Source organism: Magnolia sinica, chromosome 17 (genome assembly GCF_029962835.1).
Source record: "Magnolia sinica isolate HGM2019 chromosome 17, MsV1, whole genome shotgun sequence".
NCBI lineage: Eukaryota > Viridiplantae > Streptophyta > Magnoliopsida > Magnoliales > Magnoliaceae > Magnolia > Magnolia sinica.
The window spans coordinates 22,087,269-22,113,048 of NC_080589.1; the positions used below are offsets into that span (position 1 = coordinate 22,087,269).

Consider the following 25,780-nt stretch of genomic DNA (forward strand, 5'->3'; position numbering starts at 1 on the left):
AACATGAGAACGGAAAATTGGAGTCCAACTAGAACACCATCAGCAGCTAATGAGGTAAGTTAGATTGTTCCATCAAGCAGATATTGAAGAATATAGGATCAGCTACTGGTGGTAGACGCATTCCACAAACATGGTTCAACAACAGGCTGATGCATCAATAAAGAGATGTGATGGCTACTGAGTGTATGTGCTATAGAGCCCGGAAATGTCCTGCTGATCAGGTGCATGCATGAAAACATGGATGGTCAAAATAAATCACCAAAAACCCACATCCATTGTACACACGGTCCACCTGATGGTCAGACCAGCGTGGTATTCACGCTCCAGCACATAAATGGTAGGAACCACCTTATGATCCATGTGGATCTTGCACACATGCTGGCACATGTGAGAGTAGGATTTGAGACACTCACAAGTAGCCATAGGAGTGATCCATAACAGATGAACTATCCTTCGACTATGTGGTTCAATCAGAACCAATGGATGATATCAGGAAACATAAATTACTACAAAACATTACTGAAATTTAATAAAAATGCCATGGCACATTAATAGTGGGATCTGCATCAAGAACAGCCTGGGTCTTGCACATGTGCAGGCATACGGGATGATGGAAGGGAATTCAAGATCTCCACAAGCCATAGTAGCAAAATATAATGGATGAAGGAAATTGAAGTCCCTGACGATGCGATTCAACCGGAATTAGCGGGTGATATAATGAAATGGAATCCAAGAGAAAATACATGAACACGTATGCACACCAAAAGCCTCCCTGGCTTCTTGTCTCATAAGCTATATGATAGCTATCTACCTCCAAGATTTCATCAACAATCCTGGCTAATAACCATTGATAGAGTTTTATTGTCTGCCATTATATAGAATGAACTAACTCAACTTCAACAAATGAAAGGACCTGAATGATGAAGATTTGAATATTCCAGTTTTTCTAGAAGAGTTCTTGCCTTTACTTTGTTCAAAGCACTGATATTAATTGGACCACACACCACAGAAAGCAAATTGCTATCTCATTTATCATATCTAAATATGTCACTAGTTATGGCTGGGCCACCATTAAAGTTCAGCATGATGTCCTGATCGGGCCAACAGTAGTTCTCCCACTTCACCACCCTGTTTTCTTCTCTAAACCCACCTTCAGGCCTCAATCACCATCCTTCAATTTCTGATCTCAAAAACTCACCCCCAAAACTCTTTCCTTGCCAACACCCATTGAATGACAGAAAAATTCTATTGATTCTATCATTTTTCACTCCGTCAAGGTCATATCATTAAAAGTTCCAATCTTCCTTTTTTTTCCCAAGTACGCCATGATATAATACATAAGAAGAAGCTATCAGTAGAGTTGAGCCAAAGAAACACTTCTTCTGTCCAATAAAAAAATTTCCTCTACTCAAACCGAAAACATCTAACATGCCCCGAAAAGTTCAAGGGGAAAGCTCAATATCCACCTTGCTGATGAACAGGTCTTATAAAATATGGGGCCAAAATTATGTAAAGTGCCACTTGGGTTTTCAGTTGGTACATGTGGAGCCATGGTTCAGTGATCCAAACAATTGGTATTATGGGCCCCACTGTGGATCCTGAGCAATATTTTTTTTTTTTTTTGATAACAAAATTTTAGAGTCCCAATGTGGAAAGAAAGTCATGTGACTAAAATCTTCTATAGAAAATATCCAGCCTTCAATAGGTAGCCAACAAATAGACAGTTAAAAAATAAGATAAAGCAACGGTTCACATTCAACCAAGAAAAGGACATTTTATGCAGCTAGAATCTTCCAATCTGGGTGATTTTTGGGACCTCCACAGTGTTACGGAAACATGGGCCCCAATTTTACACAATAAAAACCTGAACATACAATACAGACTCCCAGCACTCACAATGCATAATGGCTCAATGAACAATAGATCACTAAATTCAGACCTCCTGCAATTGAAGCTCGTATTTTCAAGATGAATTTCCCATCCTTGTGTGGTGATTATAATCAGCATTCGGTAACGCTACAAGTTTCGTTGGTCATGGTGGGTCCCAATGTTCAAAATATCGATACTATCGGCCGATATTATCGGTATCGGACCCTAGCGAGACGAAACTCCTCTGATAACCCCCGGAAGATACCGAAAATTCAAAACTTCAGATATCGGCCGATATTATCGTCGATATCGCACCTGGGACAACGTCATTATCCGAAAAAAATGAAAAAAAAGAAAAAAAGAAAAAGAAAAACTTTCAACGGTAGATTTCGGTACCTGTAAAGAAGATGGCCCTGATCGGAAGCTGTGTTTGATGGGCCATTCGAATAGAAGCTTCTGATTTAGAGAGATTTGGGCGCAAAATCCATCGAAATCCCCGGAATCATCGGCCCTCGAGAGAGATTTTAGGGTTCCGGAACTCGCCGGAACCCTCTCTGCTTCGAAAAAAAGGGGCCCCGAGCCCTTATTCAATGGAGGCGGACGGACGGTGCCTCGCACGACACCGATTGTGTTGACGTCATCAAGTTATGTGGGTCCCATCATGAGGTATATATTATATCCAAACCGTTCTTCCATTTGGCGAGCTCGTCGTAAGGCTTTACGAGAAAAATAAGACAGATCCAAGGATCAAGTGGACCACACTGGAAAAAAGCAGCTTGATATTGAACGTCCACCATTGAAACCCTTTTGGGGTTGCAAAAGTTTTGGATCATATGATATTTGTTTTTCCTATTCATCAAGGTCTTTGTGACCTCATGAACAGAGTGGATGGAAAGCTAACGTTGTGGTGGACTTACGAATGTTATAACGGTGAGAATCATTGTCCTCACTGCTATTTGTGGTGTGGTCCAATTAAGGTTTGGATGTCATTCATTTTTGGGTTCACGATCTAAAATGATCTCTCCAAATGGATGAACGGTGTGGATATGATAAATACATTATTGGTGGGGCCATGTAACTCCGATCTCCTTTGAAACGCCGTGGACGACGGAAGCGGATTGCGTACTGAGTAACTCAATACCCTTAGCCTACTGAGTAAACTTGTGGGGTCCATTGTTATTTTTTTATTTTATCCACTCCACTAATCGATGTTAGAAGATAATTTTATGGCTTGATTCCAAAAATGAGGCAAATTAAAATCTCAACTGGACCACACCACAGGAAACATTTTGATTAAACCTCTACCATTGAAAATTTTTTGGAGGCCAAAGAAGTTTTGGATCAAGCTGATGTTTGTGGTTTCTCTTCATCCATGTCTTTGTGATCTTATGAACAGGTTGGATGACAAATAAAAATTACTTTGGACCTTAGGAAGGTTTCAACGGTGGAAATCATTATTCCACTCTGTTTCTTGTGTAATGGTCCACTCGAACTTTGGATTTACTTCAATTTTGGTATAAACCCCTAAAATTAGCAGTAAAAATGGATGGGCGGTGTGGATAAACCACATACACTCGCAGTGGGTCCAACTGAGTTTACTCAGTACGATAAAAGTGCACTGAGTAACTCAGTACGCAATCCGATTTCGTGGGACCTCGTCCAGGCTTCGCATGAAGTTCATGCGCTGGAAACTTAGGTAGGGTCCACCGTGATGTTTGTGAGAAATCCACTCCATCCATCCATTTTTTGAACACATTTTAAGACATAGGGCCAAGAATGAGCTAGATCCAAGACTCAAGTAGGCCTAAAACGTGAGGATTGAAGGTCCACAGTTGAAATATTCGAGGGGCCACAGGTTTTAAATCAGTCTAATATTTGGGTTTTCAATTCATCCCAGTAGTGATGACGTAATGAACGGTATGGATGGAATGTAAACATCACTGTTGACCCAGGAAGGTTTCAACGGTAGGAATTTCCCTACCCACCTTTTTCTTTAGTGCGGCCCACTTGAGTCTTGGATCCTGCTCAATTTTTGCCTCAAGTCTTAAAATAATCCCACAAAACTGATGGATGGAGTAGATTTCTCACAAACATCACGGTGTGCCCCACTCCTGCGAAAGGATTTAGTAGGAAATCTGCATCCCATCTTCGCACGACACATGCTCATACCTCGTGTGGTACACCAGCCAATCCACACCCTCCATCCATTTTCATAAGTAATTTTAAGGCATGAGGTCAAAAAGGAGACAAATGAAAGATCAAGTGTACCACACTACAAGAAATGCGGCGGCAATGATGTCCACCATTGAAGCTTTTTAGGGCCCACCGTAATGTTTATTTGCCATCCAATCTATCCATGAGGTTTGACAAACCTGGATGGGAAAACATAAATATTAGCTTTATCCAAAAAAATTATAGGCTTAAAATAGTTTAATGGTGATCATTCAATGAACACTATTTTGTGTGGTGTGGTCCACCTCAGATTTGGATCTACCTTATTTTTCGGCCCATGCGCTAAAATGATATGTTAAAGTGAATTCCAATTGATGTTTGGATGTTCATACATATCTTTATACATTTATAAATGGTATGCATCATATTTAAATATATTTACCTTAGTTTAATCAAATAACATGCATAACTTAGTACCTTATACAAAGGAAATTTATTATGTGCACTTCTTTTTTGATATTTTATGATTTAAAAGTGTGCATTAAGGTTTTTTTAAATAATCCTCAAAGTTTCATAAAAAAATTCAACCATTTTGCTAATGTTTCCCCATGTTTTCCAAAAAGTGCGATAAACTATGCGATACAAACGATATATCCCGTGCGATAACCGATACGTATCTGTATCCCAAGGGTGCGATACATTGTACAAGTTTCGTTGGCCAGGGATACGGAAACAACATTGATATCACTAACAATATCGCCAATAGGCGGAAATGTAGGGAAGCATTGGGGAAAGATGTGGAAAACGGTAGAATTTTTCAATGAAACTTCAAGAGATGCTAAAATACATATATTTGCATATCTAGAAATCATATTCATATATATATATATATATATATATATATATATATATATATATATATATATATGCAAAAAGAATGCATACATAATAAGTTTCCATTTAATGGGTGCCTAAAAGCATGTGTTGTTGTAAGAAATCAATCCAGTCATCCCATCAATCCATCCAACCTTCCATCCAAACATCCATTGATATTTTAGAATATCGAAAACACACAATATTTTGCAGAGAAATCATTGACAACTAAAAAAAAATGAAATATTGTGGTATCGAAATCGCCCATGTTGCAATAACGATAATATCGTGATATTATCGATATTATCATTGATAATTTGAACAATGCATACAACCATGCGTCCATTAAAAAAAATTTGAAATGAAACTTTTTTTAATAAATAGTTTTTTGATGATATTATCAAAATATCACCAATACATTGGTGATACAAGCAACACCTAGAATTTACAATAGAAAATATTGGCGACACAACGGCGATATTAATAGATTAGCGATACTTAAAGATATATCGCCGATACCTGAAATTTCTGATACCACTAGTGCTATTGGTATCGCTACCGGTGTTATCGGTCACCAAGCTAGAGATACAGATAATATCAAGGATATTCCGATAATATCGGGGATACTCTGAACAATTATTCTAGGTTACCACTAACAGCACACTATAGTAGGAAGTTCAAAATCCAAAAGGAAAAAAAAAAGAGTACTAAACATCATTCAATTTTTACGAAAAACATTTCCATTTTTATCAATTCAAGTTCCATGTTCACAGCACAAATCTACAGTTTGTTGAGAATTTATTACAGAATTTGTAAGATGCACAGATTCTGCATGACTACTGACATTGATATGAGAATTTGTTACAGACACAACAATCTTTTTTTGAAATATTTCAGCCATGACACTTCTGCAGAAAATAAGAGAACAAAGGCAACCTGATTTTTCTGTATATAACTATGTTGAGAAAATATGTACTCCTAATGTGAACCCAAATGAAAGGTATGTAATTTCTTGCATAAATTATTTCACTATGCATTTCATCACTGGTATGGCTCAAAATTGTGAGACTAAAGGTTAATCATGTCAGAGATTGAAATTTTGAAAGAAACACTTTTGCATAAACCTGGTTTAAAAGATGGATGAATGGAATACAAAAATTGGAGCCGAAAGGGAACTTATGTAAAGTCAGTGTTCGAAATATCGGTATCACGCAATGTATCGCACCCTTGGGATACAGATACGTATCGGTTATCGCATGGGATATATCATTTCTATCACATAATTTATCACACTTTTTGGAAAACATAGGGCTGCTGACTTTGTGCTTTCTAAGGCTAAAAGAGCCCAAATCGAATGGGCAGCCCATGTTGCTTCTTTTAAAGACACTGATTATCTTTTTCTAGGATTTTAGTTTCGATCTGCTATCTCAGCGGATCTTCCTTGTTTCTGTTTTTTCTTTTTTCTTTTATGAAATCGTCATCTTTCAAAAAAAAAAAAAAACATTGGGAAAATGGTTGAATTTTTCAATGAAACTTCAGGGATGGTTAAAAAAGACTTTAATACACACTTTTAAATCATAACATCTCAAAAAAAAAAAAAAAAGTAAAGGCAAATAGGTTTCCTTTGTATAGGGTCATAAGCCATGCGTTGTCTGATTGAACTAAGTCAACTATATTCAAATATAATGTATAACATTTATAAATATATCAAAACATGTAAGAAAACACAACTAAGTGGACCCCACCACAACAAAAAAAAAAAAAAAGTGGGGACAGTGACACCCACTGTTGAAACCTTCCTGCTTTGAAACCAACATGTGCGTGGGACCCTCAGTGTGGCCCTTGCCATTATGTATGTGTTGTATCCACACCGTCCATCCATTTGGAAAGATCGTTTTAGGTCCTAAGCCAAAGAATTAGGCTGATCCAAAGCTCAAGTAGACCCTACCATAGATAACAATGGGGGCGATGACACCCACGGTTGAAACTTGAAACCACTTTTATGGGGTCCACCATAATGTTTATTTTAGATCCAACCTGTTCACAAGTTCATACAAATATTTGCCAAGGTATAACATAAATATCAGCTTGATCGAAAACTTTTGTGGCCCTCACAAAGTTTTTAATGGTAGGAGTTCAATCCCCATTGATTTGACCCATTATTTGTCTTATGACCTAAACTAATCTCTCCAAATGGATGGACAAAATGGATATACAATACATACATTTATGTAGGCACCACCGTTTTTAGTGCAACAAGTCACATTGAATCCACTTTCCCTTAATTTAAGGGCAAGGATTAGGTGTTACGCGGGTAACGGCATAGCCGGTGTTACTTTTATTGTAGGGCCCACCTTCGATGATATGTCATATATCCACTACGTCCATTCATTTTTATAGATCCTTTTAGAACGTTTTCCCAAACATTAAGTACATCCAAATCTCAGGTGGACCACACCACATGAAACCGTGATTATTGAATGTTCACCATTAAAAATATATCAAGGCCTAGTTTAAGTAGATCCTTAAAGTTTATTTGTCATCCAAATCGTTGATAAGGTCAATCAAAACTGAATGAAGGAAATACACAAATATTAGTGTAAACCAAAACTTTTGTGGCCTATAAAATACTTTTAATGGTCATTCACCAGTTTTTCTGGTGTGGTCCACCTGAGATCTTAATATGCTTAAATTTTCGTATAACGTCCTTAAATTATATGGAAAGACGGATGGACGGCCTAAATGAAAAAAATAAATCAATGTGGACCCCACAGAGCTCATTACAAACTGTCTGTCTGTCTCTGCGCATCCATTAAAAAAGGTACCCGAATTGCGTCCTACCACAGCCCGTCTCCAGCTGAGAACAGGCAGCAGCTTTGATTGGCCACCATGATGTATGTGTCTTATCCACACTGTCCATCCATTTTTTTCGTATCATTTTAGGGTATAAGCCCAAAAATGAGGAAGATCCAAGGCCCAAGTGGACCACACCACAGGAAGTGGCAACAATAATGATTCTCATCATTGAAACTTTTCTAGGGCCCACCGTGATGTTTATTTTCCATCCAACCTATTCATAAAGTTACGTAGACCTGGATGAAGAGAAAACACAAATATCAACTCCATCCAAAACTTCTGTGGCCCCAAGAAATTTTCAACAGTAAGAGTTTAATCCCCATTGTGTAGTCCACTTGAGCCTTGGATCTGCCGATTTTTGGATTTATACCCTAACATGATATGAAAAAATGGATGGACGGAGTGGATAAGACCCATACATCACGTGGCCACTCACGAAAGCGGATTAGCCGGTGTACCACACACCAGCTATATAGTTGTTGTGGGTACGTGTCATGCGAAGACGAGCGCTGACACTCCTCAAGCTCCGAGCTGTACGACCGGTTCAAAGGAGATCAAAATTAGATGGGCCCACAATGATGTATTTATTATATCCACACCGTTAATTCACTTGGCAAAATCATTTTAGAGCATGAGCTTAAAAAATGAATCATTTTCAAAGCTCAAATGGACCACATCACATATAGCAGATGTGATAATGATTTTCACCATTAAAACATTCGTAGGGCCCACCATAACATTTACTTTCCTTCCAATCCGTTCATAAGGTCACAAAGACCTAGATTAAGAGGAAAAACAAATATCATATTGATCCAAAACTTCTGTCACCCCCAAAAGGTTTTCAATGGCAGATGTTCAATCTCCCATTGCTCTTTTCAGTGTGGTCTAGTTGATCTTTAGATCTATCTTATTTTTAGGTTCAAGCCTTATGACAAGCTCGCCAAATAGATAGACGGTTTGGATATAACGCATACTTCATAATGGGATCCTCAGAACTTGCTGACGTCAATACAGCAGTTATATAACTAGTCTGTGGTACACCAGCTAATCCGCTTCCGCCACTCAAAGTTGCTGCTCATTCCAGCTTCTGAATAAGATGGCATCCTCAAAAAAGGCTTCTGAAGCCATTCTTACAACAGGGATAGGGTTCCTATCATCCCGGAACCCTGAAATTCTAAAACTTTTCTAAAAAATCTCTCAAATCCCTGCGAGCTTTGGCAGACCTCTCGATCGAGTGGCCCCACGGTTCCAATCATGCAATCTTCTTTCACAGGTATCGAAATCCCCTCTTGTGAAAGATTTTTCCTCCTTTTTTTTTCCTGATTTTCCGGTAAATATGCAGATACAACACGATAGTATCGCTAATATCGGCGATTTTGCAAAAAAAAAATCGTGCGATATAATGCGATATATCGCACGATAAAAAGAATTTTGGTTTTTTTTTAAATTTCCAAGGGTATCGGATGGGTTTCGTCTCGCTGGGCAGCGATAACGATAATATCAGCCGATAGTATCGACATTAGGAACACTATGTAAAGTAATTTAATATCACAAAAAAGAATCATAAACATACCAATTGCAAGAGATACTGGATGAATTGAATACTTCTTTGCAATATCAAGGTATCCCTACAAAACAACACAAAGGACAAACTTTACAATGCCAAGTGCATTTATAAAATATTGGTTTTAATTTGATCATATCAACACTTAAAACGATAGTTCGATGGAATCTGAAAAAAAAAAAAAATGAAACGTTGTGATTAAATAGGTCACAATTAGTAAACAGGCAAGGATGGGCACGCAAATCAATAGGAAAAAAATGACAGTGTTGCAACACTTCTAAACCCAACATTAAAAACTATCAATTGACAAATATCGCATAGAAACAAATAGCAACCAAATTAATATACCTGCAGCCAAAGCCACAGAGCAGAAGCATATTCAAGTAAAACCAACCCAGAGGTCATTTCTCTCTTAAGTTGTATTGAGCACATACATATTGTCAAGTATGACGAGAGGACCAAAACATTGTCACTAGAAAGCACGAGGAAGAGCACATCAAAACTTTGAGAATTTCATGACTTCTAATTCTTCCAAAACCCGAATTCATAATACATCCATTGTCCAAACTGTTCATGCCAGACCTGGTAGGGGCTGAGGATGGTTGCTAAACAAGCAGGCAAGAAGGGAGAAAAAGGAGATGAGCCCTGCAAACTAAAATGAATAACATCCTGCCAATGGTAAGTTCAACTACAAACAGAAGGCAATCACTGTTTCCACACTCAGTGCAAAGCTCAAGTAAGATGCAAGGAATGCGGCTGGAAGTTACAAAACAAAACCACCACAGGAAGACCACAGGCTCAACCAGTGTGCTACTGTGAAGTACAAGGGTAGCTGGCCAGCAGTAGGGCTTGGGACTGGACCAACCAGAATACTAAATGGAGAACAAGCAATAAATGCAACATAGCTTACCAGACTACTAAGTTACAAAGGTAGAAAATGGAGAACAAGTAATAAATGCAGCATAGTTTCTGCTCAAGGAGGTTGGTTGGAGCTCTGTGAATCACAGGTAGTCATGTAGTCCCTCCTTGGAGCTCTGTGAATCACAACAAGTTATGTCGCTCCCTCCCTCTCTCTATCATTTTCACATGGTATCAGAGCTGTCGATCATAGCTGTGTGGTTTTGATGATCGATTGAAGACATGATTGTGTAAGGCTCATTGATATTTGCTGGTTTGATTGTTTAAGGCATTCATCTTCCTTTTTTAATTTTCTTCAGCAAAAGAACCGGTTCGGATCTCTCGATCTATCCGTGGAGAAATGAAACTGTAATTGGTATCACAGTCATTACAACCAGTTGGGTCATCGAAACAGATCCGGTTGGGATCCTTTCATCGTTTGCTGCTGATGCATCATTTCAGAGATCTGTTCGATCTTCACTGTTGTTATTGTTCATCGAAAGATTTGAACATCATTGGCTTTCTGCTGCTGCTGATCTTCCTGATGCTATTGCTGATCTAAGTTGCTGCTGCTAATCTGTTGATCTCAGATTACTTCAAATCTAAGATTTCTTTATCACTGCTCTTACTTGATCATGCTGTGATCTCTAAGGACGTGATCAGCCCATCTTGTTTTATCACTGTTGCTTGCAGTTGCTGATTCGGTGTCCCTCGCTGTCGCTGGTCCCTTTGTTTCGCTTTCTGCGTGCCATTTGTTTCAGGCCATTGAGAGCACTGATTTTTTATTGCTGCGTTATATCATTTCTCTGCTACAGCTGCTCTTCCACTCATGCGTTGCAGCAGTAATCTGTTGTTTGCTACTGCTTCTGACCTAACATTATTATCTGTTGTAATCATGCCATGGTTTGCCATAGGTTATTGATCAGAGATCGATTGGCTGGAATGCCATTGCAGGTACGACTTAGGTATCTCTGGTGAGGTTGATGTCGCATCCCAGTCAGTATCACCGTGATCAGCATCTCTGGTGAGGATGCTGTGGTATATCTGCTACAAATCATGCTTGCTGCTACTAGTTTATCCAAAAGTCGGGCCCACTTGTTAATGTTCCGGAAACCCACTTGTTCGTGAGCTATTGTGCAAGACTGTCAGGAACTCTTATCAGCACAACCTGATCAGGATTGCTGGTGCATTGTGGGTATTCTACTCTTCATTGCTGCATCAGTGGGCTACTCATTTTTTGGTATTGATTGCTGATTTCCAGTTGTTGGGCCGTTGATATTGCTGAGCCCACTTGTCTGTTGCTGTGTTTGTTGAGCCCACTTGACTGCTCGGCCCATTCATTTGTTGACATGGACGGCAGGCTTTGCCGATCGCTGATTGTTGTGGGCCACTATCGCTAGGCCCACTATCGCTGATCACTGATTGTTATTGCTGGCCACTTCTCACCTGACCAAGTATCACTGTTCAAAGGCCTGGTTGATGTGGCCCACCTTCCGGTTGCTGGTTATTAGGACTGTTTTTCAAGGTGGTGACTGTTCTGTTGATTGGTCAAGGACTGCTTTTGCTGCTTATCATCCCATTTAATCACTGTTGCTTTTGCTTTTGCTAGTAGTCCATATCAAACATTGTGACCAGAAAAGGCTGTTGTGGCCCCCATCAACCATTGACCATCCATTGGATCTCTCACACCCGCTGGTCATCCATGTTTACTTATTGTTGATCAATTGGCACTATTTGGAATGATTGGACATCCATCCATGGTGAGTATCCATAGAACCAACATGAAAACTGGCATGGCATCATGACCTTTCTTGCCACTCCAGTGATTGCTCTTGTTGCCTCCTATAGATTGTCACCTTGGTCAATCAACTCAGAAACCACCGAGCATATGACAGGTTCATTGTCCTTCCTCTCATCTCTCAATGCATCAGTTTGTTTTTTCCCCAGTTTCCCTAGCAAAAGGATCTTTATCAAAAGTTCTTAGTCAAGGAGTTGTTTCACCTAGTCCTCACATTACCTTATCTTCAGTTTCATATATGCATGGGTTTCTTTTTAGCTTACTCTTTGTGAGTAATCTTACTAACATGCTGAACTACTCCGTCACCTTTTATTCTTCTCATTGTTTCTTTCAGGACTTCAAGACACAGGAGATAATTGGTGGATGACGTGAACTGTGTGGATAGTATAATTTGGAACCTCGAGTTACTGCATCTACCCTCAATGTCACTGCCCCTCGTCTCTTAAATGTGAAGCATGTCAATTGGCTAAACACAAAAGAATTACCTTTTCGTTATGTCTTTACAAACAAAGTCTATCTCCATTTGATCTCATGCATACCGATGTGTGGGGCCCAATTCGAATACCTGGCCTACGTAACTTTCAAATATTTTGTTACATTTAGGGCCCATTTGGATACCACCAAATAAGTTACTTTTTCTACTTACAGCAGTAGATAAGTAAGTTTGGTTTATGATCAATTATAAGTAGCTGTTTTATTTAAAGTTACTTAATCACTTCAGTTTAATAAGTAGAAATTAAGATAAGCTACTTAAGGCATAATTAGCTTATCTTAAGTAACCTACGATCCAAACGCCCCCTTATTGATGACTATTCAACAATGAAATTAGAATAGTGTTGCTGAAAGGAAGATTAGACAGTTATCGGAAGTTGGAAGATCCTTTCTTACTCATATGGACGCTCCAAAATGCTTTCAGAGTATTGCAATTCTTACAGCATGTCATCTTATTAATCAGATGATCTCCTCCATTCTTAATGGTAGAACTCCCTTTTCAGTGTTATATCCTGAAACTGCACCCTTTCCTCTTTCCCAATGAGCATTTGGATACATTGCCATTGTCCATGCCTTATAGCCTGGTTCTAAAAAACTTGATGCCCATGTCATTAAATGTGTCTTCTTGGAATATTCTCGCACTCAAAAAGGGTATTAGTGCTTCGGCCCCTCACATAATCAGCTATTGGTTAGTGCGGATGTAGCCTTCTAAGCAGATATACCATTCTTTTCCCCACCTATTAAGGGGGAGAATTGCTACTTGGGAGAAAATCCCACTCCCATTCCTCATCCTTATGTTCCCCCTCCACCAGCCATTCCCCAACCTCCAAACGAGTCGGCATCACCTATCAAGGACCATTCCTACAATCCCCGTTCCACACCAATCCCCATCTCCTTTAGCAAGGAATCCTAAAGCATCCCCAACAACTTCAAACCTAGACATCCCGATTGTCTTTTGTAAAGGCACTCACTCATGTACTCCTCAAGCGATCTCTAAATTTGTTTCATACCATCACCTGCTTCCATCCGCTCGTACCTTTGCCATAATCCTTGTCAATAGGAGGTCATTCCTACATCCCATCATGAGGCATTAAGCTCACCTTGGGTAGCGAAGAGTTACAGAAGAAGAAATTGCCGCTATGCACTGGATTGGTACTTAGAAATTGGTCATTTTACCTGATGGTGAATATTTAGTGAATTGCCTTTGGGTTTTCACCATCAAATACTTGCCTGATGACTCAATTGAGCATCTGAAAGCACGATTGGTAGAGAAACGATATACTTAAACACCAGGCTTAGACTATGAAGAAACATTTTCTCCTGTTTGCAAAATTGAACTTTATTCACGTGTTGATTTCTGCAACAACAAATAGGTCTTGGCCGTTATACCAACTGGATGTCAAAAATGCTTTTCTAAATGATGCGCTAACTGAAGAAGTTTATATGGAGCGACTTCCTCGGTTTTTTGCTCCAGGGAAGAATAGGAAAGTTTATAAACTTCATAAGGCCATTAATGGCATAAAACACTCTCTAGGCCTGGTTTGAAAATTTTAGCAAGGTACTAATCAACTTTAGCTTTCACAGATGTCGTGTTGATCACTCGTATTTGTGAAGCATGAGGGATGGTTGCAATTGTGGTTTACAGATGATATCATCATCACAGAGAGTGATTTTGTTGGCGTATCAGAAGCCAAGGCTCATATCCAGAATCAGCTCCAAACTAAGGACCTTGGCCCTTTCCATAACTCACTCGAAATTGAAGTGGCTCATTTAGCATCAGAAATCTATTTATCTCAATGGGAGTATGTGTTAAACTTGTTGAAAGAAACTACAATGTTAGGGTGCAAGCCAAGCGACACAGCAATGGAGCCCAACAATAAAATGTCTGACAATAAAGGACAGTTCATTAATGATTTAGAAAAATACATAAGACTTCTTGGAAAACTCATCTACCTTACTATTGTCAGACCTGATATATCATTTTTTATTGGAATGGTAAGCTGATTCACGAATCAGCTAAGCACACAGCACTGGGAAGAAGTACTCTGTATTCTATGTTACTTGAAATGAGACCCAAGATTAGGGCTAATATATCGATCTCATGGTCACCTTTGGATCGAATCATATGTTGATGCCGATTGGCAAGTTCTATAACTAATAGGAAATCCACCTGCTATTGCAACTATGTTGGAGGCAACCTGATAATGTGGAAAAGCAAAAAAATAGAAAGTGGTTGTCAGTAGAGTAAAGCTGGGCACGGGAGACTCGACTCGTTTGACTCGTTCAAACCCAACTCAATCCGAACCGAGTGGGTTAGTCAATCCGAACTGAGTAGACTTCATCCAATTCAAACCAAGGTATCCCGTATCGGTATCGGTTGGCATAACGGTGCCCTCCGATACCGATACGGATACGGGGGTGTAACGGCAATACGGGGGCGTAACGGCCCGTAACAGTGCTTTTTTTTTTTTTGCCAAAAAAATATGAAAAAATATGGATTAAATCCGGAATATTCTAAGCATTCCAAATATGCATTCATTTATAAATTGGAACATGTTTATGGTGGTATAACGGTCTACTCTTTGGTGAGAAGTTTTATCGGACTATCTGATGCATTTATGAACCAGATAACCTGAATTTGATTACAAAATTTATATATTTAATTTTCTGATATATAATTTATATACTTAACAATTTGATATCATTTCTCCCAATAGTTCTTCAAAAAATGAAATTAAATTCAGGTAGATGGCGTTGCCAATTTGGGGCTAACTTGGAGGACCAATCCATGCCGCAAATCAGCCTCAAATTCATGCAATTTACTGGCATTATCCCACTTATGAATTGGTGGACATTTATTGGATAGTGAATCCTGAAAAAATCAAAAGGCCCTATTTTAAAAAATAAGCGTCCACAAATTAGCAATTAAAACTATTCAAACAATTTGATTTTGGCATTGTGAGTTAGCAACTACAGTTCATAATTTAATTGGTAAATTATAAGTTAATACATGTCTCGTGTACAATTTTTTAAGGGCCCGAATTAGGCGGGACTCGGATTGTGAAGTGTAGCACACGACTGTCAAAGTTTTTTGGGCCCCACCGTGATGAATGTGTTATATCCACACCGTCCATCCATTTTGCCAAATAATTTTAGGGCATGAGCCCAAAAATGAGGCAAATCCAAAGCTCAGGTGCACCGCACCATAAGACACAATAATAAATAAACATCCATATAAAAGTTTTAGATCAAGCTGACATGTGTGTTTTCCCTTCATCCACATCAGTGTGACCTAATTAACAGGTTAGATGGAAAATAAACATTACAGCGGACCCGTGTAACAAAACAGTACAAGTGCATTGTTCAGCATGCATGGCAGAACACAAAAAAAAAAAAACAGTCCATTCCGTTTTCGATGCCAGAAATGAAAAAGAAGAAAGTGAGAGGGAAACCAAAAAGAAAAGAGGGAAAGATGAAAGAGAGAAGAAGAAGAAGAAGAAGAAGAGAAGAAGAATCCACAGCTGTGGCTGCAGCCGCAACAGTCCGAGAAGAAGAAGAAGAGGAAGGAGGAGGAGGAGGAGAAAAGAAAGAAAAAAAAAGGGGGTATATTTTTTTTCCCTATTTTCTTTTTTTTTCTTTTTTTCTTATTTTCTTTAGGCCCGTAACAGCCGTTACAGTCACAGAATCAGGGGGGTGCCCGTATCGCGTAACGGTGTCAGCCGTTACCGTTACGTATCGGCCAATACGGCTGTATCGTAACGAATACGAAACACCCTGATCCAAACTCAAACCGAGTCGAGTTCAGGTCACCCAGTAACTCGACTCGACCCGAAATCCAACTCGGTACTAATTCGACTTGATCCGAAACTCGACTCGTACATATATATACATATATATAACTCAAATCTGATGTTTCAAATCTGAGATGCCGTGTAGCTGATGGAGAGGCTGCAATTCTCGCAAGTGCACCTAGGTTTTGAGTTGTGATTTCAGCTCGTGGATACCCGTCGCACCTGACCCGACTCAGTGCCGAATCGACCCGACTCGGTACTTGTGACCGGGTCAGACTCGATCTACATTAGTCCAGGCCAGGCCCAGACTCAAATTGAGTCAGGCATGTTGGACTCGGTACCGAGTTCGGGTCAGGTCTATTTCAATCGGATCGAGTCGGGTCAGCCCTAACTCGGTGTAACTCGACTCAATGCCCAGCTCTATCTACTGCAGAGAAAGAATACAAAGCTATGGGTCATGCCTTATGCGAGTACAGAGCCATAGGCCATGCCTCATGCGAGCTAATATGGGTCCCTCTTCTCTAAGAACTATGATTATTTGATGAAGGAACAATGCCACTATTATGATAATCAAGTTGCAGCTTATATTGCTAACAATCCCATATTCCATGAGACGACAAAATATATAAAGTATACCACCATTTTATTAGAGAGAAAATTGCCTCCAAAGAAGTCTTCATAAAATATGTAAACTCAAAAATCCAACATGCTGATGTTTTAACTAAATCTTTAGCACATAATCAATTTTCATTTCTCATTGGCTAGCTAGGCATTATGTACGGACATACGTATGTATGTATGTATATGCTTCAGCTTGAGGGGGAGTGTTGAAAAGAACATAAATCAGGGTTAAGTTGAATACATTTTGTATGCAGTTGAATGGGCAACAAGGTTGAGATAAATTGACAGCAAGATAGTAATGAGGATGTGAATAATGGCCCCAACCCAAAAGGCCCTCCACGCATTGGGTACATGGTTTTGGATACTATAAAATGTGAGAGATGGGTTAGGGTTTGCAGTGCATCTCTCTGCTTCATAAGTCCCATTTTCATAGTTCTAAATATGGTGCCAACTTAGGGTGGATTGGGTCAAGTTGAAAGCCAACCCAAGCCCAACACAACTTCAAAATGGGTCAACCCATGACCCGACCCAACCAAGCCCCAACCCGAGTTATCATATATTCAACCCTAACCCATCTTAGGTTGGGTCAAATCGAGTTGGATTGGTCAAGTTGGGCTGGGTTGGATTGGGCTCTTCATTTTATTCATTTTCTTCTCTTGTCGTCTTAACTTGAGAGCAAGCGAGCAAGAGAGGGGGGGGGGGGGGGTTGAGAGTAGGGAAGTTTCCTATCATGTGACCGCAAGACATAAGATTTTATTTTGCTTCTCTAGTGACTCAAGATTTAGCATATGTCACCAAACATTGGGGCCCACACGCCTAGTGGTTTGATGATCTGAACGGTCCATGTTGTGGAATATATGCTATAAAGCCCATAGCAAGAAACTTACATTGAATTGATGATTGCAACCATCACAATTTGAAAATGAACTAAGAACAATGAAAAAGAGTATTTCAATGGATAGAATTCAAGCTACATAGAAGAAATGGAGATGTGCTTCAAAAGTTTTATGTGATCATCGTGTACCACTTAAACTGAAAAGGAAAGTTCATATGATGGCTATATGACCAGTCATAGGATGAGCGTAGCTGAAATGAGAATGTTGAGATAGATGAGTGGCAAGACAAGGAAGGATACAATTAGAAATGAACGCATTCAATAAAACTTAAGAGGTTGCACCAAAACATAATAAGATGAAGGGAAGTAGACTTTAGAGGGTTTGGTTGTGTGCAATAAAGACCAAGAACTGCGTTGGTTAGGAGTGAATTCATACAAGCCTACGACTCTAAAAGGGCAAGGGGAAGGCCCAAAAGGATGTGGATGGAGGTAGTAAGAAAAGTCTTGATGACCTATGGTCTAACTGAAGGTGTGGCCCTTGATAGAGAGGAATGGCAGAACAGGATTCATGTGATCAACCAGAATTAATTAGGATAAGGCTTAGATGATGATGTTTTTTCCCTTTTGGTGGACAAGCTAGTATCATACTTGATGACTTCAAATGTTAATACTTCAATCTAACCACTGGCATAGAGGACCAACCACAAATTGGACAGATTGTCTTTTTGGCATTTCACAATATCAATAAAAAAAATGCTTCAGGCCTACCTTTGTTTCTTTTCTCCTTTCTTTGGAGACTTTAACAAGTTGATTGCTGATTAACATTTGAGGGTTCAACAGATTAAATACCTTGGTAGCAGCCTTTACACTGTCACTGGACAGTTTGAATCTGGACTCCCCTTCAGAATACCTCCCTAGAAAGAAAGACGTATAGAAATGCAGCAATCAAATAAATAAAGCAGAACCAAATTGAACATAATTTGTATCATATGTTATGGCTTGAACCTCTAAAAAGATTCATTCGTGAATCAGGAGGGCCCCCATCTGGTGAGAAGTACTTCCCAGAAAGTATGCCCATGGCCAAAGGACTGTACGCCAATAAGCTAATTCTGAAAGTTTCATATGTAAATCAGATACCCAATTCATAAAAAATAGGTAAATAAAAAAAGAAACAGAAAAATATATGACTTAGTTTGTAAGGGCAAGGTAGATTAATCACCAGCACTCAAACATAATGTAGTACACATGACAAGGGGTAATCTCCACTTAGTAAAAAAAAAAAAAAAACAAACTTGCTAGAGTTGCCATTCAGGAGATATGTCATCATGTCTTAGAATACAGTCAAGAATGTCTAGATTCTAGACACACATAATCATCAAAGCCCTATCACAACTAAATGGGATCGGCATTCTAGATATACATATGGGAGAATAATCACATATCTAAATATACATATAGTGTTGCGATATGTGATTGCATAACCAATTATCCCATCGCATATGCCATTTTGGACCAGTGGATCACATATGCCATGGTAGCATATGCGGTTATTGTGTCATTGGGGCTTATGCGATCGCATAGTATGCTCTCTCTCTCTCGTCTCTTAACTCTTTTGCTCTTTTACTCTCTCACACTATTACTCTCATGCTCTCTTAAAATGACATTAACATAATTTATTTGTTGTTTTTGCACATTTTTTATATATGCATTCATTTGAGTTATTGTTAGTTGACTTGACATAGTCTAATGGTCCAATAGAACTATAAAAAACAATTCCCTTCCTTGTAGTATTTTTACATAATTTTTCATAATTCAATTTTTTTTCAAAAAAGAAAATTTATTTGGGGGGTTGGGCCATCACATAAGTGCATAGCCCCCTTGGATTGCACGAGATCACTTATGCCATTTGACAACATTATATACATATGGCAGAACATTCGCATGGGGTCAACCTTAGCATAGCTTGTGGTCAGGTGAAGTAGTATATGATGTGTCTTAGCTAGGGATGACATCAATTTTTTTTTTTGTCTGACATCCAACCCATTCAATGTGTGCATCCCGTTTGGATGAAGGGGTTGGCCAAATTTCAAGCCCTTCCAAAACTCAGGTTGACCTTACAAAGTGAAATTAGAGATCTTAGGCATGACTTCAAGTTCCAGGCCAAAAAACGATATGATACAGACATCACGTATCGATATCGGTTTGTACCAGACCATATCGATCCATATCAGTTTTTTTTTTTTTTTTAAAGGCCAAAGAATTAAGGAAAATATAAACGAAAAAATAGAATAATAGGACATTCAAAAATCTAATACTTTTATTTTTATTTTTATTTGTATTTTGGCCATGCTATGATGGTGTATCGGATCATTCTTCAAAGAGAATGTTGTCAGTCAGTTTGATCTTTTGAAAATCAACTGAATGGGCCCTAATTGAATACAAATCAAGCATGATTTGGTGTATTAAGAGCCATTACATTGAATATAACAATAAGAGGATAAAAATATCAAAGAGAAAGTCAAGGTTTACCCTTCTTTCCAATTTTTCCCATAATAGTCCACTTCACATCGATTTGTCAAATCACATTCAAACCATTTGTTTTGATCCCAAAATAGGCCTAGATCTAGCTTGAAGTAAATTTTTAAGCTTCCTTCATGGTTTAAATGAAAAAAGAAGAAGAGACATGAGTGAAATTTTGAAAAATAAAAATAAAAAATTAATTGGGCTTTCATGAGCGTATTGGCCTGTATCAGACATATCGGTCCTGTATCGACAAATACAAGCCATACGGGCAATGTATTTTGTATCAGTAATAGCGGTTGCAACGGTCACCACCATTACCGATACGCATTGTTCAAAGTATCCTCGATATTATCTAAATATCCTCAATATTATCCCTATCTCGAGCTTATTGATACCGAAAACACAGGTAGTGATACCAATAACGCTGGTAGTATAAAAAATTATAGGTATCGCCGATGTATCGCAAGTATCGCCTATGTATCGATATTGCCAATATTTTCAACTGTGTAAATTCTGGGTGTCACTTTTATTCCCAAATGTATCGTTATCACCAATACTTTTTTATTGTTGAAAGGTGTTGCTTATATCGCCAGTGTATCGACGATATTTCGATAATGTCGTTAATGCATTAATATCACCAAAATTTTGTTTATCAAAAATTTCCGTTTCATATTTTTTTATACATGCATGGTTGTATGTGATGTTCAATTTGTCAATGATATTATCGTTATCACAACATGGGAGATATTTTTACCACAATCTTTCTTTTCCTTTCTAGTTGTTGATGATTTCTCGGCGAAATATCATGTGTTGTCGATATTATAAAATTCCGATGATTGTTTGGATGGATAGATGGGATGGTTGCAGTGTTCTAAATATCGGTATCACGTTACGTATCGCTCCCTTGGGATATGGATACGTATCGGTTATCGCATGGGATATATCGGTTGTATGGCATAATGTATCGTTGTTGTTGGAAACATGGGGAAACATTGGAAATTGGTCGATTTTTTCAATGAAATTTCAGTGATTGTTAAAAAAGACATCGATACACACTTACAAATCAAAACACTACAAAAAACAAGTGCACGTGATAGGTTTTCTTTGTATGGGGTCCTAGTCTATGTGTTGTGTAACTGAATTGATGCAAGTAAATTAAAAGTGTATTCATATAATTTACAAATGTAAAAAGACATGTGGAAACACAAGCAATACATTCAAAAGCAAAAGAAAAATCATTAGATTAGGTTACATACATGTTTGATTTTGATGGTTTTTCAATTTTCCGCAACTCGGCCCTTCTCCTCCAAATCTCGAAATTGAAGCTCCCAATAATTTGACACTGATTTAACATGATTTATAGAAAAAAGGATCAAAAATATTATTTTTTTAAAAAATGCTCACCGGATCGAACATGGGGGATATATCCCACTACTTGTGCGTTTCGTATCGCACGGGTGGGATGCAAGATATATCATGGGATATAAAGGTCAACATCGTCGATATTTAATACACTGGATGATTGGATAGATAGATGGGATGAATGGGATGGTTGGACTAATTTCTTACGACAACATATGCTTTTAAGCCCAAATGGGAAATTATGCACGTATTATTTTTGCAATTTTTTTATTCCTAAATATGCAAATGTGTATTTTAGCATCTCCTGAAGTTTTACTAAAAAATTCCACCATTTTCCTCATGTTTCTCCAATGCTTCCCTGCATTTCGAGTTATTGGCAATATTATCGATGATATCGATATTGTTTCCATATCCTTGGCCAGCAAAACTTGTAGCGATATCAATACTTTGAACATGGGGATGTTGGTATTGGTCATAATGGATGATATGGGGAGGGGGGGGGGGGCATAATGACCATTACAACCCCTATAACAGTTTAAATTTTTCTTTTGACTGAAAAATTTTGAAAAATATCTAGAAAGTTCAGAATAATGTAAATATTCCAAATACCTATTCATTTTTTTTTTGTTTTAAACACGTTTATGATAGTATAAAACTCCACTCTTTGGTGAAGGCGTTCTATCAAGTTGTCTAGTAAATTTGTGAACATGGTTATATGTCTCTAATGTTTACACAACAATCAAGCATTAGAACAAGAAATTAGAAAAAATGCATAAATACTACTTTTCTTTTCTTTTTTTTAATGTCTCTCGAAGCTTCTATTTGCTTAAACCACTTCTATCTACGATGTTAATCGTAAGAGTGGTCAAAATCTATTGTAAAATTATCTATGAAAGTTTTTAGAATGAGAAAACAGAAAAAAAAAAAAAAAGCAGCCGTTTTTTTAACCGTTACGAGGGTAATGGTTTTATGCCCCGTAACGGCTTTAACAGCCACCATAATAGCCGATACAGTCTCAAAAAATCAACTGCACCATTTCGCCCATGCATCATGTAACAGTCATGGCCGTTACCTATACGTGTCGGCCGATACATCCATATCGCAACGGATATAGAACACCTTGTGTACAAGTCAATTTTTTCGTATCGGGCCGATACAACCCCATATCACGTATCCAATACGGATACAATACAGCCATATCAGCCGCTATGATACTGATATTACATTCGTTGCCCTCAATTAAAAAACAAAAAAAGCACACACACACACACACACACACACACACACACACACACGCACACATGCACAATGTCATGGCCTAGGCCTAATCCAACCCGACAGACCAATGAACCCAACCTGAGCCAGCCCGGTTACTAGTTGGGCCCGAACATTTAACCCTGACCAACTCGAAGATCTAGGAATCAGCTTGTCCCATAACGGGCAAACCCCAAGGCCCGACTGGATGGCCCTAGAATTGACAACTTTATCTAAAATGCACTTGAGCATGACTGAAATCAGTTCTGTAGTAAATGTTTAGACAATCATCAAATATTATATGTTCTTTTACACTGGTAAAAGAGCACCTAGAAACTTGAAAAAACGTTTCTAATTACTTCAGAGGAAGACGATATTGATTCATCCATAAAAAAAATAAAAGAATATACAGATTAGATCTTGCAATATCATCATTATCATGCTCAAACAAGTACATGAAAATGCAACAGCTAACATGCTGATAAGCAAAGGACTTGAAAGAAGAGGACTACATTATTATTTCAAAATATAAAGCTAAAGCACAATCCAACTTACGCATGAATCATCTTACCTCTCATGGTGGCAGCATTCAGCCAATCCACAATCAAAATTCCGGCATAGCAGGCTGTAGGAGTTCTATCATTAAAATATTCGAATTACACAAGCAAAAAACCACGTGTAAAGCAGCTGTCTCGAAAATGATAAACAGAAGCAAAGGATGACATGCATCACAGAACTGAACCCCAATGAATGCATACCTGAACTGAAACTATCCTAGGATAGTGAACAACATCATTAGCAAGCTGAAGGAACTTCATCACACCATATGGAGTCTCGTTACTGAGCCCGACATATCTGATCTAAAGAAGAATAGCTGAGTTAGTCAGAACCATTTCATGAACTATAGAGGTCAAATGCACAATTCCATCAGCATACCTTACCAGCTTCAATGGCTTTTCCAAGAGCCTCAAGTTGTTCATCCATAGGTACCGAACTGAATTGCCGGCTTGGATCATACTCAGTTTCTCCAAACATAGGAATGTAGCTACAAGCAACAGCACAAAAAATCTCAAATAAGAAAACAGTGGAGAAGGGGGCCAAAAAGGAGTGGCTGGCGGAAAAATAGAAGTCTGCTCCATGCTTTCCAAATAGTTATTGTTTATCTGCATTACCACCCTATATATACTAAGAGTTCCTCAAATAAAAATTAGAAAAACATACAGACCGATCAGGCCAATGTATCTGATGAAGATCAATGTAATCTGTTCGCAATCGTAATAAACTGCATCAATTCAAAATTAAATTAATCAATGTCTTCAGATACATGATCCACTTGCCATTCAAAAAAAAGTCTCCAAATACACAGATTAAATTCAGCTGTAGACATTGATGCATCCAGATCCAATAAATAAGAACCAGGAGGTCCAAAATGGGCCCACAAGGCCAACGCATGATTTTGGCCCTAAGGCTGTCCATTTGACTTGTGGACATACAAGGCCATATGCATGACCATAGAGATGTTTATTTTGAATGAATGAAGACCTCTTCCTTAAACCTTTGATGGGTTAATGTTGATGGGCGTGATGCCCTGGTCCCATCTCTTCTTGCCCTTTTTTTATATTCTTTTTACTTTTGAATGGTTATCTATTATTCTATCTATTTTATGCATTCTTGATTCCTTGTAAGTAATTTTCTACGTTGGAGAAGATCTTCGATCCGCAAATCTCACAAGGACGGCCTATACTTGCTTTTCTACAATTTGGCTTAAATTCCCACTTTGTATTGCATCGAACTCACTCATCCCATATTCATGTAGTGTGTGGAGAGAAGTGACAGGATAAATAGATCCAACCTATCATCAATGGCCTCTGAGATGTTGTCAGCATCCAAGGACTTGGGGCCACCACGAATCCAAGTCATCTGCCCAGATGGTCCAGTAACCTATATGGGTGGAGCACACTGATCAAATCAAGCAACAACAGTGAAACATACGCAAAAACTGCCAATTATAGAATAACCAATGACATTGTCACAGTTAAACCATACAAAAATATCTTATCAAATATATTGAATTCCACTTGGCATTGAAAAGGCCATCAAAGCCATACACATGAAAGAGCTTGAATGAACATCAGATATTGAAAATAAACCATGGAAGTATAGCATATCAAACTTCAATTCAAGGTTTTTAGAATGGCATGCATGACGGTTACCTGCTGAAACTGTTTTCTTTTTCTTTTTCTTTTTCTTTTTCTCTTTTTTTATTTTACTTTACCAGAACCACCTGCCGAAGCTGTTACAAACCAGGATGTTATGATAGTCATGATAAGGCCATCAAAGCCATACACATGAAAGAGCTTGAATGAACATCAGATATTGAAAATAAACCATGGAAGTATAGCATATCAAACTTCAATTCAAGGTTTTTAGAATGGCATGCATGACGGTTACCTGCTGAAACTGTTTTCTTTTTCTTTTTCTTTTTCTTTTTCTCTTTTTTTATTTTACTTTACCAGAACCACCTGCCGAAGCTGTTACAAACCAGGATGTTATGATAGTCATGATAGATGTTATCATTGGTTCCTTTTCCCAAATTATTTGGTCTAAAATGTAGGCAGTTATCTCAGTATAAGACCCACTGCAACAGTATGATGGCTGTTATTATACTTTTTTTTGGTAAATCTATGTATACATATTACAACATCATTAAAAAGAGAGATGCTCCAGTTATCATTGACCATAACTTACAATTCACCTAGTTGCATTTGAACACATGCACAGTACAACCACGTGATCTGGACCGTCCATTCTGCCCAGCCCATTCTTCATGGAACACCATGAGAAAAGAAACGGAAAGAAAGTTCCACACCAGT

At 38.4% G+C, this 25,780-nt stretch overlaps 1 protein-coding gene across 8 annotated transcripts in view; it reads right to left on the bottom strand.

The window, feature by feature from the left end:
- Positions 1–25,780, bottom strand: part of LOC131230785 (uncharacterized) — a 36,799-nt gene that overhangs the window by 9,675 nt on the left and 1,344 nt on the right. For 3 of the 8 annotated variants that reach the window (XM_058226752.1, XM_058226753.1, XM_058226754.1), the window contains exons 4-11: positions 24,760–24,848; positions 24,133–24,189; positions 23,844–23,952; positions 23,666–23,767; positions 23,479–23,543; positions 18,774–18,877; positions 18,618–18,682; positions 9,344–9,398 (exon numbers count right to left, since the gene is read on the bottom strand). In XM_058226752.1, coding sequence (XP_058082735.1) covers positions 9,344–9,398; positions 18,618–18,682; positions 18,774–18,877; positions 23,479–23,543; positions 23,666–23,767; positions 23,844–23,952; positions 24,133–24,189; positions 24,760–24,848 — 646 coding nt within the window. Of the gene's footprint in view, positions 1–34; positions 680–4,986; positions 5,070–9,343; positions 9,399–18,617; positions 18,683–18,773; positions 18,878–23,478; positions 23,544–23,665; positions 23,768–23,843; positions 23,953–24,132; positions 24,190–24,759; positions 24,849–25,780 lie in introns of those variants that run through there. The other 5 variants (XR_009164096.1, XM_058226757.1, XR_009164095.1 and 2 more) reach the window with 4 other exon arrangements.